The sequence below is a fragment of the Peromyscus leucopus genome, chromosome 19 (genome assembly GCF_004664715.2).
Source record: "Peromyscus leucopus breed LL Stock chromosome 19, UCI_PerLeu_2.1, whole genome shotgun sequence".
NCBI classification, from domain to species: domain Eukaryota; kingdom Metazoa; phylum Chordata; class Mammalia; order Rodentia; family Cricetidae; genus Peromyscus; species Peromyscus leucopus.
Genome location: NC_051079.1, coordinates 41,230,431 through 41,244,017, shown reverse-complemented (window position 1 = coordinate 41,244,017; position 13,587 = coordinate 41,230,431). Strand labels below are relative to the sequence as shown.

General features: G+C 37.4%; 1 protein-coding gene across 1 annotated transcript in view; it reads right to left on the bottom strand.

The window, feature by feature from the left end:
- Csnk1g3 (casein kinase 1 gamma 3) overlaps positions 1-13,587 on the bottom strand; it is an 86,485-nt gene that overhangs the window by 14,311 nt on the left and 58,587 nt on the right. The window contains exons 10-11 of the mRNA XM_028871838.2: positions 12,862-12,957; positions 9,351-9,446 (exon numbers count right to left, since the gene is read on the bottom strand). Coding sequence (XP_028727671.1) covers positions 9,351-9,446; positions 12,862-12,957 — 192 coding nt within the window. The remainder of the gene's footprint in view (positions 1-9,350; positions 9,447-12,861; positions 12,958-13,587) is intronic.

The following is a 13,587-nucleotide window of genomic DNA, read 5'->3' as shown; positions in this document are numbered from 1 at the left end:
CAATGGTGATGAGCTAAACGAAGCTGTACTCCAATGAAAGGCTCAGCTATGATGGAATTGGAGGTTACTATATCTGTTAAGACCAGTATATTTTAAAACCTAGTTTTGGAGATCTGATCAGCCAGGCAGAAACACATCCATCAAACTGGGTGGCAACTGTGCTTCTAATTTCCTAGCCCCCAGATCCAACCAAACTCTACTTTCTATTATATTTCCAATCATTTCATTTCTCTCACCTCTACTACTCAGCCCAGCAACTCAGCTACAGACTTTTTGTTTTGTTTTTTGGTTTGTTGGTTTGGTTTGGTTGTTCAAGACAGCGTTTCTCTGTGCCAGTTGCCCTGGCTGTCCTGGAAGTCCCTCTTTAAACCTGGTTGGCCTCGAACTCATTGAGACCAGCCTGCCTCTACCTCCTGAGTGCTAGGATTAAGGGTGTGTACCACCAGGCTCTGCTGATTTTTTTGGTTTTTTAAAGACACCTGTACCCCAGACTATAAGCCTTGAAGTTGGGACAATCCTCCTTCAGCCTCCTCAGTGTTGGGATTGTAGGCATGAGCTAACACACCCAGCTTCAGCTATTGACTTTTCATAGTTTTGTCTCTGACTTATACTTCTCTCCCTTTAATCAAGTCTTTACCAAAGGAATCTTTAAGCTTCCAGTGTAAGAAGACAGGTTGAAGCTGCTTCTTTGTGACACCATGAAGAAGGGTCAAGATGAAGAAATTTATACTTCATTCCAAAGAAATAATACAGTGGAAGAACACTGGAAACAAAGTGATAGAACCAATGGAAAATACAGATGCAGAAAAAAGAAGCCCCTGCACAGCTCTCTGGGGAGGAGGGACACAGCCCTGAACAGCTCTCTGGGGAGGAGGGACATAGCCCTGCACAGCTCTCTGGGGAGGAGGGACACAGCCCTGCACAGCTCTCTGGGGAGGAGGAAAACAGAAGTACCCATCTAAAGTTAAGCAAGGATACCTTGATGAAAAGAAACCAGCAACCCTGCCCAAAGAACAAGCACACACTTTATACAAGCCTTGAAAGTACTTTGAATTTTAGTTAGATAGTAACTCCTCTAGTGTAACAAGTTGTCAGCGTATAGAAGAGGTCCTTTCTACCACTCCCCATACCTCAGAGTGTTGTGGCCAGGTATCATCTTAAGAGGGAACCTAGTGTTTAAGATTAAATTACCCTGGGAGCCTGATAACAAGGAACAATCATAGTTCAGGATCCTGGACCCAATCCAACACAGCTTTAAGTGAGAGCTAATTACAGCAGGCAGTCATAAAGAAAGAAAGAGTCAGCAGCCTCAGCTTGGGCAGCAAAGCGTATGGTGGCCAGCAGCCCTACCCTCAGTCACTAAGAGCTTGCCTATCACCTAGGAATTACTGTGAATTCCAAGAAGCCCAAGCCAGTCATCAGCTAATAAGCCAGTTTCTGAAACCACATTTCTGCCACAAGGTTCACTGCCACAAGGACTGAGAACTCTGAAGTACCAATGGACTGCCTGACATTACAGCCTCCAGCAGAATTCAATACTAGGCAGATTTTCAAAGTAGAAACTTTCAGGCGTGGTAGTGCATGCCTTTAATCCCAGTATGCACAGGCAGTGGCAGGCTGATTCTCTGTAGGTTCAAGGACAGGCTAGTCAATGTATCCAAGACCAGGACAGCCAGGGTTACATAAAGAGACCATGTCTCAAAAAACAAGCAAACAGTGAGTGGGAGACTGGTCTGACTGTGTAGGTCTGGATGCTGTGTTGCTTCTCTAACTCCCCAATACACACACTAAGGGGGCATCTCTGACTAGAACATTTAGATATCCCAGCATGTATAAACAGATGGGACCAGGAAAGAGTCTGTGTGGTCCACCAACTGCAAAGCTAAGGATGCTTACCAGAGTCTCCTGCTACATAAAGAATAGAAGCTACTAAAAGGAAAGACGTTGTTGCCAGTTACCTCAGACTTGTCCAGTCTAGGCTCAGCACCAGCCAGGAGGGTGAAGAGAAAAAAACAAAAACAAAAAAAGACTCTCCAGGTTCAACAGATCCCTACCTACCTTCGTGCCTCTACCTGAAGACACCGATTCTACTATTTTTAAGTGAGATAATATTTGATTGCATGGCCACCTCTACAAGCAGGGTATTTCACAATAACCTTCACAATTCCTATAGCTTCCACTCTCCCAACAACCATATAATTCCTCTTTATCTTTCAAAATTGTGTCTGGGTTTAATGTTGTGTTCTCTGATGAAACTTCTGCTATTACGGACTGGGCAATATTCTGGTTATGTTCTTTTTATTTATATTGTTAAAGGTTTATTAGCATAGATTAATTAGGCATAATTTCACACAGGTATTTAATCATATTCACCCCATTACTCTCTCTTGTCTCCCTCCCCCTTCTACTGATCTCCTTCCTCTTCCCAACCAGTCCTCCAACATACAGGACTTTTTGGCATGGGGAGAGGGACCAGAGTCCTATGGGAACTATGAGAACATGAGTTACAGGTTATTTGCAGAGCACTGAGAACTTACAAGTGGCTACACCACTAACGTAAGACTCCACTTTTAGGACCCACCAAGAAGGCACTCTAAGACTCCATCTGCTTCCATCTATGCTTCCCCATTTTTCTCTGACTGTGCTGTTAGCAGCATCTTAATTTTACTTTGTGTTTAAAAAAAAAAGCCCTTTATGGTTTTTTTTTAACAGTTCTTACATTTGTCTAGTTTATACATTTTCTCATTATTAGACCATCTTATTTTAGCTCTTCTTTGTCTTTCTTCGTAATATTCTTCACTTCTCTTCCTTTCCTCTTTTATTTAACCCTGCTTCCTCCTCTGTTGTTCTTCTTTCCCTGTTTCCGCCCTTTAATTTTACAGAACATTACATTATCTTTGCTATTTTCTGTTCTGTAGTCACTGGCAGTGCATCAGTGGGCTGTAACTGATATTAAGTGCATTTCTCTATCATGTATGTTTTTTAATTGCTGCTATTGTATCAGTGATCAGCATGTTTTGTACTGAGTGGTACTGAGGCTGAGCTCAAAGGAACTGCTCATTAAGAACAACCTGAAATACAAAAGAGATAAGCAGCAGGCACAGAGGTCACAGGACAAGCAAAAAGGCAAGGCAGCACAGTATATCCAAGAGGCCAGAAGCCACCGAAACAGTTGAAATGTCAGACAAAGAATGCAAAACCTACTTCTAAATGCAACAAATGACTCCTAGAAGGTCAAGTCCACAACAAGAAAATCAACTCAAGATATAGATACAAAAATCAGCAACATAGAAGAAAGTCTGTAAGAACGGAGAATTTGTGGGAGGGGGTGGGAGGGACTCTGGAAATAAAAAAACTCAGCTAAAGGGTGGCAAACATCACCCATAGACCAGGTAGAGCAGAAGAAAGGATATCAGGGCCTGCAGAAAGATCGAAGAAACACTACATTCAGCATAAACAAAGAAACAATCAGCAAGAATGACACCCACAGGAAAGAACTCTGGGTCATGTCCAAGAAAACTAAACATCCATGGGGCAGAAACAGCAGCTGAGACCACCAGAAGGAAGAAGCTTCCCATCAAAATTCATAAAATAAGAAATTAAGAGGATGATACAAAGTATCAATGAAACAAAGGAGTTGCTTCTTTGAAAATATAAATAAGATTGACAAACCTTTAGCCAAATTAACCAAAACAAAAAGACAGAAGACCAAAATAATATAAATATAAATATAATATAATATAACATAATATAATACTAGAGGTGAAAAGGTGGACATCACAATAACAATGAAATCCAGAGGATCCTTAGGGAATGCTCTAAAAACCTCTATTTTTAAATGATGGAAAAATCTAGAAGAAATAAATAAATTATATTTATATAGTACTATCTACAAAAATTAAATCAGCAGGATTTAAACAACATAAATCGGCAACAAGACAGAAGCAGTGAGAGTCTCCTAACAAAGAAAAGCCCAGGACTGGAGGGACTCACTACCGAATTCTCCCAGAACTAAGAACAAATGAACATTAGTGTTTTTCAAATACTTTTTTAAAACAGAAAAGGAAGGGAAACTATTCCGAAATCAACCTTGGAAGAAAATGTTACCAATACCAAAGCCACATAAGGAAACAATGGAAAGATAAAAGTGTCAATTTCCTTGATGAACAGAGATGCAAAATTTCTCAATAAATATGCAAAGTGCCGGTGGCGCAGCCTTAATAGCACTGGAGCAGAGCAGCGATCTCTGTGAGTTGAGCAGCTGGCTACAAGTGATTCAGAAAGCAAAGCTACATAGAGAAATGTCTCGAAAAAAAAAAAAAAAAAAAAAAAAAATACTGGCAAAGCTGAATTAAAAAACATTAAAAAGAATCATACTCCATGACTAAATTTACCTCATTACAGGGAATGCATGAAAGATTTACTATATACATATAAATAAATGTAATACTATAAGCAAATACACTTGGGAAAAGAAAGCACACGAATATCTTACTAGATGTATTACCAGAGTTCTGCATCTCCATAATAAAAGCTCCGATAAAAAACAAGGAATAGGCAGAGCATGCCTCAACATCATAAAAACTATACATAACAAACAATATACTAAATTGGAAAAACTGAAAACATTACCTCTAAAATCATGAATGAGATAAAGATGTCTGGTAACTGGCTGTTTGCATGCACAGAATGAAGACTAGATCTCTACCACCCTGCACAAAAATCTGTTAAAATGGATTAAGAGACCTAATGTAAAATGTGAAGCCCTGAAACTGCACAAGGAAAGAAAAGGAAAATAGTTCAAGATATGAACATCCAAGAACTGAGAGCTGTGGCTGGGTGGAATTAGAAAGCTTCTGCATAGAAAATTGGCAGAGTAGAGAGACAGCCTACGGGAGAAAATGTCTGTCATTTATGCATCTGAGTGAAGGTTAGTATCTACAATCTATATATTAAAAAAAAAAAAAACAACTAAAAAAATTCAACACCAAAAGTTCAGATCACTCTATGAATAAATTGGCAAATTAACACATTTTTAAAAATAAGAAAAACAAATGACTAGGAAACGCATGCAAAGTATTCAAAACCCTTAGCTGTCAGGGGACAGTGACTGAAAGGCACATCAGTACTCCATCTCATCTTGAGTCGAACCAGCTAGCACAAGTAAACAAGGCCAAGCATGGTGGAGCACCCCTTTCATCCCTGTGCAGGGAGGCAAAAGTAGGCAGACCTCTAGAGTTTGAGGCTGCCGGTAGCCTGTGTCCACACAGTGAGACTGTCTTAAAAAGAAAAAACAAAAATCCAACAGCATTAGCTGGTAAGGATAGGGGTGGAAGGAACCCTTATACCCTTCTAGTGTGCCAGTAAAGTAGTGCAACCAATGCAGAAATCAAGATGACTCTTCTTCCAAATTCAAAACTAGAATTACCACATGACCCAACTGTACCACTTCTAAGTGTATACCCAGAGGAATCTGAGCAAGAATACTTACAGATACCTGGGCACCCATGCTTAGTGACAAAGCATTCACAGCAGCCAACATAAGGAATCATCACCAATGCAAATCAGCAGATGAACAAACAAGGAAGACGAGATGGACATAAACTATATATATGGAAAAAGAAAGAGAGAGGGCGAGTGTTGCAAGTGTGAGGGGAGTGTGAATGAATGTGTGTGCATTTTCCCATATAGAAATAGAGAGGCCAGAAGTTGACATCAGGTGTTTTTTTTTATTGCTCTATAATTTCTTTGTTAAGAAAGGGGTCTCTTGCTGAACCCAGAGCCCACTGATTTCAGCTAGTCTAGCTGGTTAGCTTTCCTGGGATCCTGTCTCTGGCTGAGGTTGCAAGTATGCACCACCACCAGGACTAGCTTTACATAATCTTCTTTATGTTTCCTCAGGAGCTTCAGAATAAGATTCAAATTTAGTAACAAGGACTACTGTGTCCCTCACAATTTAAAAGCCACACAGCTCCCAGTTTCATTTCTTACAAACACCCATAACTACTGAGTTTAATTCCTAAGTGTATCCCTCTCCTCAACAACTTTATGCATGCTCTTTTCTCTGCCTGAGACACTCCTCTTTCCCTACTGCCTTCTTCAGCTGATAATCGCTACTGATGCTTTTGTATTCATAGTATTTTTTACTCGAGAATTTGATCATTAATCTGGGCCATTTTTAGGTATGTTTTCTCTAAATACTCTCCTAGCACTGTGCTATGCCTGCCTATCACAGCCTCCTGTCTCTCCATTCTTCTTTTCATCCCATGAGCCCACAACAGTGCCTAACACCTAAAAATAACCTTCATAGCTATTTCTGAATAATGAATGGTCAAAATTATAAATGGGCAGGTGTCTTTCCCAGCAATATCCACTGCAATGATTCTATGGGCTAACAGAGATGGGCACACTAAATTCCTCAGTGGCTCTCCGAAACATACACAGGCAAGAATAGACTCAAAATAACATCTTCAGATATACTAATTTATTCTTCATTTTTCTAGCAGAAAGAGTTTCTTAGATATATAGCTACATATTTCCATCATTTCACTAAATAAATATAAAAGGAAGAAAAAGTGAATTTGACAATGTTTTCTCTTGGCTATGTCTTTATAATTCACTTTTAGGAAGTGAATAAAATAAGGTTAGTCACTGATTTACAAAACCAATCGGTTGTACTTAGCTAGCACTTTGAAAATCTCAGTCTTTATCATTTTGGCAGCAAGTACATCTGGTCTGTTAAATTATTATCATTTATCACAGGCAGAAAGTTCAAGTTTAGACTCTGCTACTCAGCTTCCATTAAAAGCTCATCAAGGGCAGAGATATGGCTCAGGCAGTAAAGTAGCTACCACGACAGCACAAGAACCCATGTTTGGATTCCCCAATAACCATGTAAAAACCCAAGTAAAGACAGTAAATGTCTGTGACTCCAGCATCACATAAGTGGAGATAAGTGGATCCCTAGAGCTCATTGGCCAGTCAGCCTAGCCAATCAGTTAGCTACAGGTTTGGGGAGAAACCCTGTCTCAAAAAATTAAGGTGGGAAGCAAGTGAAGAAGCTATCTGTCATAGACCTCCAGCTTTCACATATATGCAAATGTGACCACAATCACTTGAACACGTATGTATACTATATACACAGCATACCCAAAATAAGAGCTATCTTATGTGTCTTTCTTTAAGTCAAAAGCTTCAAGAAATTTTATCATGGTCAACTCTAAACAGCCTAGAATGTTTAATAGTGCTTCACTGTTCCACATAAAAACTACAGTGACAGAGGTTACTACTGACTAGGAAAAGCCTATGGAAGATAACTGCTATGGCTGGGTTTGCAGCTTCATGTTAGAGCTCTTGCCTAACATGCTAAGATTTTACACACACACACACACACACACACACACACACACACACACACACACGATTTAATCCTTCAAAAAGGCCAAAACAAAAGCAAGTTTTTAAAAACTCTGTACCATTTCCCTTTATATGACATGAGAATAACAGAACACACATTGCTTCCCTTTCTACCTTTATTTAGATCAAGTATAGTACTCAATTATAATATTCACAGTAGTTAGTTTTTAGGACTTTCCTTTCATTCTTATTAGTTTTAATTTATACTTTCATTAGTCTAAGTATACATAATCATAATAATTCAAGTAATTCTGAATGTGCATACAATAATTTGCAAATTAATTAAATAAATCCAATCTTTATTTTACAATGGGATAAGATTCTTACATTGCAATACTTGAGGTATTAGTAAATTTCTCATTAAAGTTTTTTAAATGTTTACTGCATTCATTTAAGAATGAAAAGAGAGGAGCAAGAGAACACTGTGGTCGGGATGTAAGAAAAAGAGAAGAAATGCAAAAAAAAAGATTAAAAAGAAATGTAATCAATAGAATGAGCATCATTTCTTATTTTCATCTATGCATTCATTTTATTCCTAGAATTCTACTGGGTAAACTGATCACATTATTGAATATCAGAAAGAAGCTGGATGGAGTCTTAAGAGACAGAAAGGTTTTAGAAAGAAAAGAAGTCCAAGTCCTCCATGGGAAAGCAGAGTATGACTGCTGAGGGGTGAACAACGTCAGACTCACTCATCCTGGGAAACACAAGAGGAATAACAGGCTAGGAGAACAGACTCCAAGGAACGCTAGAAATGTAGGGCAGATTTCTACCAGAGCCTTAGTCGCTACAGATCTCCCTGGGCACTAGCAAAACATGGAGCATAACACAAACAAGTGAACTCAGAAGCAAGTAAAAATATATGTAAATATTTTATGCAAATTAAATAGACTTTGCTCACTTAACTTTTCCTGAGTCTGTCACTCCTGAATTCATATAACTATTCAAATATTTCTACTACATATTACTAAAAATCTACATATTTTTATATATAAAAATGGGTGGTTACATAATTTATCTCTAAAATGTAATGGTGAGGAAAACAAGATAACTCCTAAGAATTTTTAACTGAGTTCTAGAATTTAAATAAAATGATTCAATGTAGATTATGCTGATTAATAATGTATTAAAAAAGAATGTAAAATTGATAAAATATAATGGAAAATTGTTCAAGAAGAAATATGCAGAGGAACAAAACCAAAACATAAGGTTTTCAAACTGAAACAGGTTGAGAGAATGACCATTAGTTACTTTAAGTTAGCATTTAGACTGCCCTGAAGAGGCACTTTAAAGACCTACGAAGCTGCAGTCTGCCATCTCTACAATCACACCTAAACAGTTAGACTTAGAGGCGGGGCAGTGAAGAGCAGTAGCTGGCTGCTCCCGTGAGGAAGTGATGGAAAGAGGAAGCAAACCGTAAGGAAAGATCTGCTTTAAATGTGCAGAAACCACAGCTACTGAGTATCTATAAAGGGGAGAGCCCGATGGCTATTTTCTCTAAGTGCAAACTGGGCCATGTTTCCAAGTAGTACAGATGAAAAAGTTGAGATCTCTATGAAGGAAACTTGAAGGAAGTAAAATCAGTAAAAGGGGGAAAAGTTTTGTAAATGTTTTGTTTAAAGCATTAATAAAGATATTTAGCTTAACATTTAAAAATCAAGCTCAGCTCAAGTTCATTTTTTCTAACTTGCCATGAGTATGACTTAACTACTGTTGCTTGTACTTGCAAAAATGAACCTAGGCAAACTGTAGCATCCCTAGTGGTCTTCCTGCACCCTGTTAACTTTGCTTTTGGTTAAGTAACAAAGGAATAGAATTATGGATAGAATTTGGCAACAAGCTTTCATAAGGATAGAGTATCATGCCATGAGCTCAAAAAAAGGTTAGTTGTATAAATCTGGGGAATAATCACTCATGCAAAAATCAGAAAATACCTGTACCGAGCCACCATGTCTGTCTGCTGCAAGGTGAGCTCTCAAATGGTGGGGATTTGCCTGCTGGGAGTCCCAAGCTGCCCTGTGGTCTGCCGACTGCCATTTATTTAATGCATGTGGCATGCATGGAAGAAGAAAAACCCAATATGTTAAACATCTCATCCTTATAATATACAAAACAAATGTATAAAAGGAAATTTAAAATAGCCTTACTATTCTGAATCATACATACAGTTATTTATCTCTGAAGATGAAAGATAATTTTTATTGTTAAAATGAGTAATAATCAGCAATAAAAATAAGTTAGAACCATAAAATTTGAGAAGCAGAAAATTTGGGAAGTCACAGATTCCACCAAGTTCATAAATGAATGAACCAAGAGCCAGGGAGTGAAGGGACGGGAGTGCACCGGAAGCCATTACCACGCTTCCTTATAGAACCTCAGTGGTTCCTCCATGAGGAGTTAGTTTAGCAATGTGAACAGAATAATCCTTAAAAGGTTGAGATCCTAGGAAATGTTTCTCTCTTTTGCTGTATTCTTTTTCTACTGCAAGTATAACAGGAGAAAACAGAAAAGGTCTTTGAAAAGTAAAAAGCATTATGCACAATACTATGAAATTATAATAAAATAATTTAAAAAGTGATCATCTCACAATTATGAACCTCTTAACTGCTTTAATTTAAAAAAAAATGGCTCTATTTAAAGAGCCTTCTTTTATGAAACAGACTGAAAATTGTGGATTTTCTTAGTCCCTTTGGCAAATCTGTATGGGACTAAGTACAGGATACAAGTTTTCAACTAGTAAAAATTAGAATGGCTTCTCAATTGCAATCAATTTCTCTCTATTTCAGGAGCACACAGAAAGCACTAAGAGAAGGGAGAGTTCTGAAAACCCAGTTCTGAATGAGCAACTTTAGATAAACTCTTCATTTCATGGATAAAGACAAAGACATTCAATACTATCCTAAGGTCACGGACATAGTGGGAATTCCCACCAGAGACAGCTTCAATGGTGCTACCAAGCTCCTGACACTGACTACACATGTTCTAAAGTCTCTGTTGCTCTTTTTTTTTCCAACCAAATTCCACAAAATCTTGCCACAAAATGCCAAGTATGCTCGGCTATAAAGAGAACCTAAGTTCACTGGAGGCCAGAGTGATCCTTTCTGGAAAAGATGTTAAACATAAGTAGAAGGACATGGAAAAAAATCATCCTGGGAGTAAGCTTCCTAAATTAAACTGTATAATGTGAAATTACATAGGCCATGGCATGAAGTTTGCCATCAAAACCACTGTGAGAGAGTTCTGTCTTCATCACTCTCTAACTGCATAGTCGAATTCAGTGGATTAGTAGCTGACACTGAATAAATTACAGGAAATCGAATCTAAAAAGACACTAAAGTGAGACAGATAATCTGTGGCAACTGGTAGTAGACCTCTATGAGAAAATATTCAAAACTATGCACGCTCTTTCTGTATAAACACTAGCACGTACCTAACATTTTATATGTAACTGTAGTTCTCCTGAACTTCAGCCACTGACTCTGTTCTCTGTCTGCAGTCATTAAAATGTAAAGCCCTTTTAAGAAACTCATGTTTTTCCTCTTTGGGACTGTGAACCATAGGGTCTGTCATTTAAAAAAAAAAAAACTGTCCACTGATGCATGGATATTTAAGAACTTTTTCTATTCACTTTTCTTTAGCAAGGAGACTGTATATTCAGGTCTCAAATCCCATACATAGACCTATCACAAAGGATTAGTGAAATATTACACATACATAGAAAATCTTCCCTGCATTTAGTGCAAAAACAACTACGAAGAAAATACAGAGCCCACCCTTAGAGAGTTTACATTAAAATTGCTATGTCTGTGATGAGTAGAAAGTTAGAAGCCTGAAAGCATTTAAGTTATGATGCAGTTCAACACTGCAGGCTTCCCTTCCTACAACAGCTTGAGCAAAAAGTTTAGAGAGGACCAGTCACTGACGTTCTTCCAAGAACATCCAAGAAATGAATGCTAGTTTAGAAAACAGAAACACTACATCTCGACTTCTGAGCCGCATACTTATATAGTTATCTTGTCAGATCATTCAAGTTACCAACTAATTATATTTTATAGTTGAATTAATTCATGAGACTTTTCAGTGTGCCAATTTTTCTGTGTCCAACTCTTAAACCCAATCTTTCTAAATGAGCTCACAACACGTGTTGTTAAAGATGCCCGGAAGTGAGCATTTTGTTTAGCTGTATGTCTTTAATGACTGGATTCTGCCCTTTAGTTTTCATCTTGTTTTAACCATCACTTGGACTTTAATGGAATAAAAGAAGTAAAAATACAAAGAAGCAAGCTAGAATCTAAACAGGGCTGTAACTAAGAATTTCTAGACACTCTGATTCAAGGAGATAGAAAATTCTTAAGGAGAAAGAAAATCCTCTTGCAAAAAGAGACATGAAAACACTGAAGTTTTCAACAGCTGCCCCTGGCCTTCCTCGGGAAACATGAACTCTTCATGCTCCATCTTATCTCACCCACTTTCTTATGTGCTATGTCTCCAATTTACAATCTCTTCCATCAAACGATGCTGACCTATATTCCTCAAACTAATAATCAATGATTTTTAGCATCTTGCTTTTCTGTTACCTTTCTCTTCTTTTCCCAAGCCTTCTGTTTCCTCTTCTCTTTTCCCTATCTCCTGCTCACTACACTTTAAATGCCTTTACTCCAGTATCTGCCTAAATAAGTCCATTTACTCAGCAGGTTCATCACAAGAAACAACCTTTTTTTGTATTAGATATGCAAATGTATATAGCATATTCTTCCAAGAGGTATATTCCAAGCGTATATTCCAAGTGGTACAGTTTATTCTACTTCCAAATGCAGCTATCTGTGCATTTATTAAAAAATTGTTAAGAGCAACACCATCCTTGAGTTCAGATTTACTGACAGTAAATTTATTTCTATTTTATTCTGTTATTAGAATTCTAATTAAAAATTATACTCTAGAAGTTAGCATATATTGTTACTTACTACTTTATAGGTGAGAAAACAGGCCTTAAGATATAAACTTATACAGAGTGACAACACATTCACGTTTGTCAGCTTCCAGGGACGGGTGAGCTCTTAACTAAACACCGCCTAATCACTCAGTTTAAATTACTTCTTACAGACTGTTTGCTTTGCCTCTGTATTTCTACACATATGAATACAAAATCACTTAAAACAGCAGAAACTCAGTAAATAACTTACTGAATTAACTAGAGAGAGAAAGAGCACAAGTTGTTATAATTCTAACACTTCCATTTTAACAGCACCAAATATTGCTTGCTTTGACTAATTGGTACCGTGAATAAGGAAATGATAATTATTCTGAAACTAATGTCGAAAACTAAAAGTTTCCGGAACACAAGTACTTTCAGTCCTTTCATGTGTGTATGATGTGTGACCCATTGAAGAAAAAGGCACATCTCAACAACGAAAGGAAAGACTTCATATCCAAAGGGCAGCAAACCTGGTTTTTAGACTGCTGCATCTTATCCCTGTGCTGGTGTGCTTCTCTGCTCGATGACAGAGCAGGGTCTTGCTGAACTGCACCCACCGGAGTAGGCTACAAGAGAACAACAGTTAGTGCTGGAATAGCTTGCTTCAGGATTCCCATCAAAAACAGTCTCATTAGCTGCTTAAAAGAATCAGTGAACCAATAAATGATATTGCTAAGTAAATTAAGTCTTCAAGAAGCAACACTGTTCTCAAGCACATTGATAAAAGCTTCTAGGGTAAAGCAAAGAGAACACAGCTACTTTTTAAAGTATTTCTAAGACATTTAAATACTTCTCAATGTATTAACTTTTATGTGTATAAACGGTCTTCTAATGTTATTAAGTTACTTTCTCACATTAAAAATGAAAATATATTTATGAATCTCATATCCAACACTAATATATAAACATTAAAAAATTTAAAAAATACTTCTTAAATAAAAAAAATTATATATTTAATATCTTGACTCAGAGAAGAAACTTTACAATTCTTAATTCTGATCAAAGCAGAACATAAGCTACTACAGAGAAACAGCAATACTATAATTCCATAAGAATACTATATACAAATATCGTATTTGGTATTAAAAAACAAATTAAGATAAAAAGTACAAAATAACTCATCACCCTTTTACAAAAAGCAGGATATTCAGTGGTAGAACTTGTATACAATTCCCAGTATGGTGACCCCTGAAGAA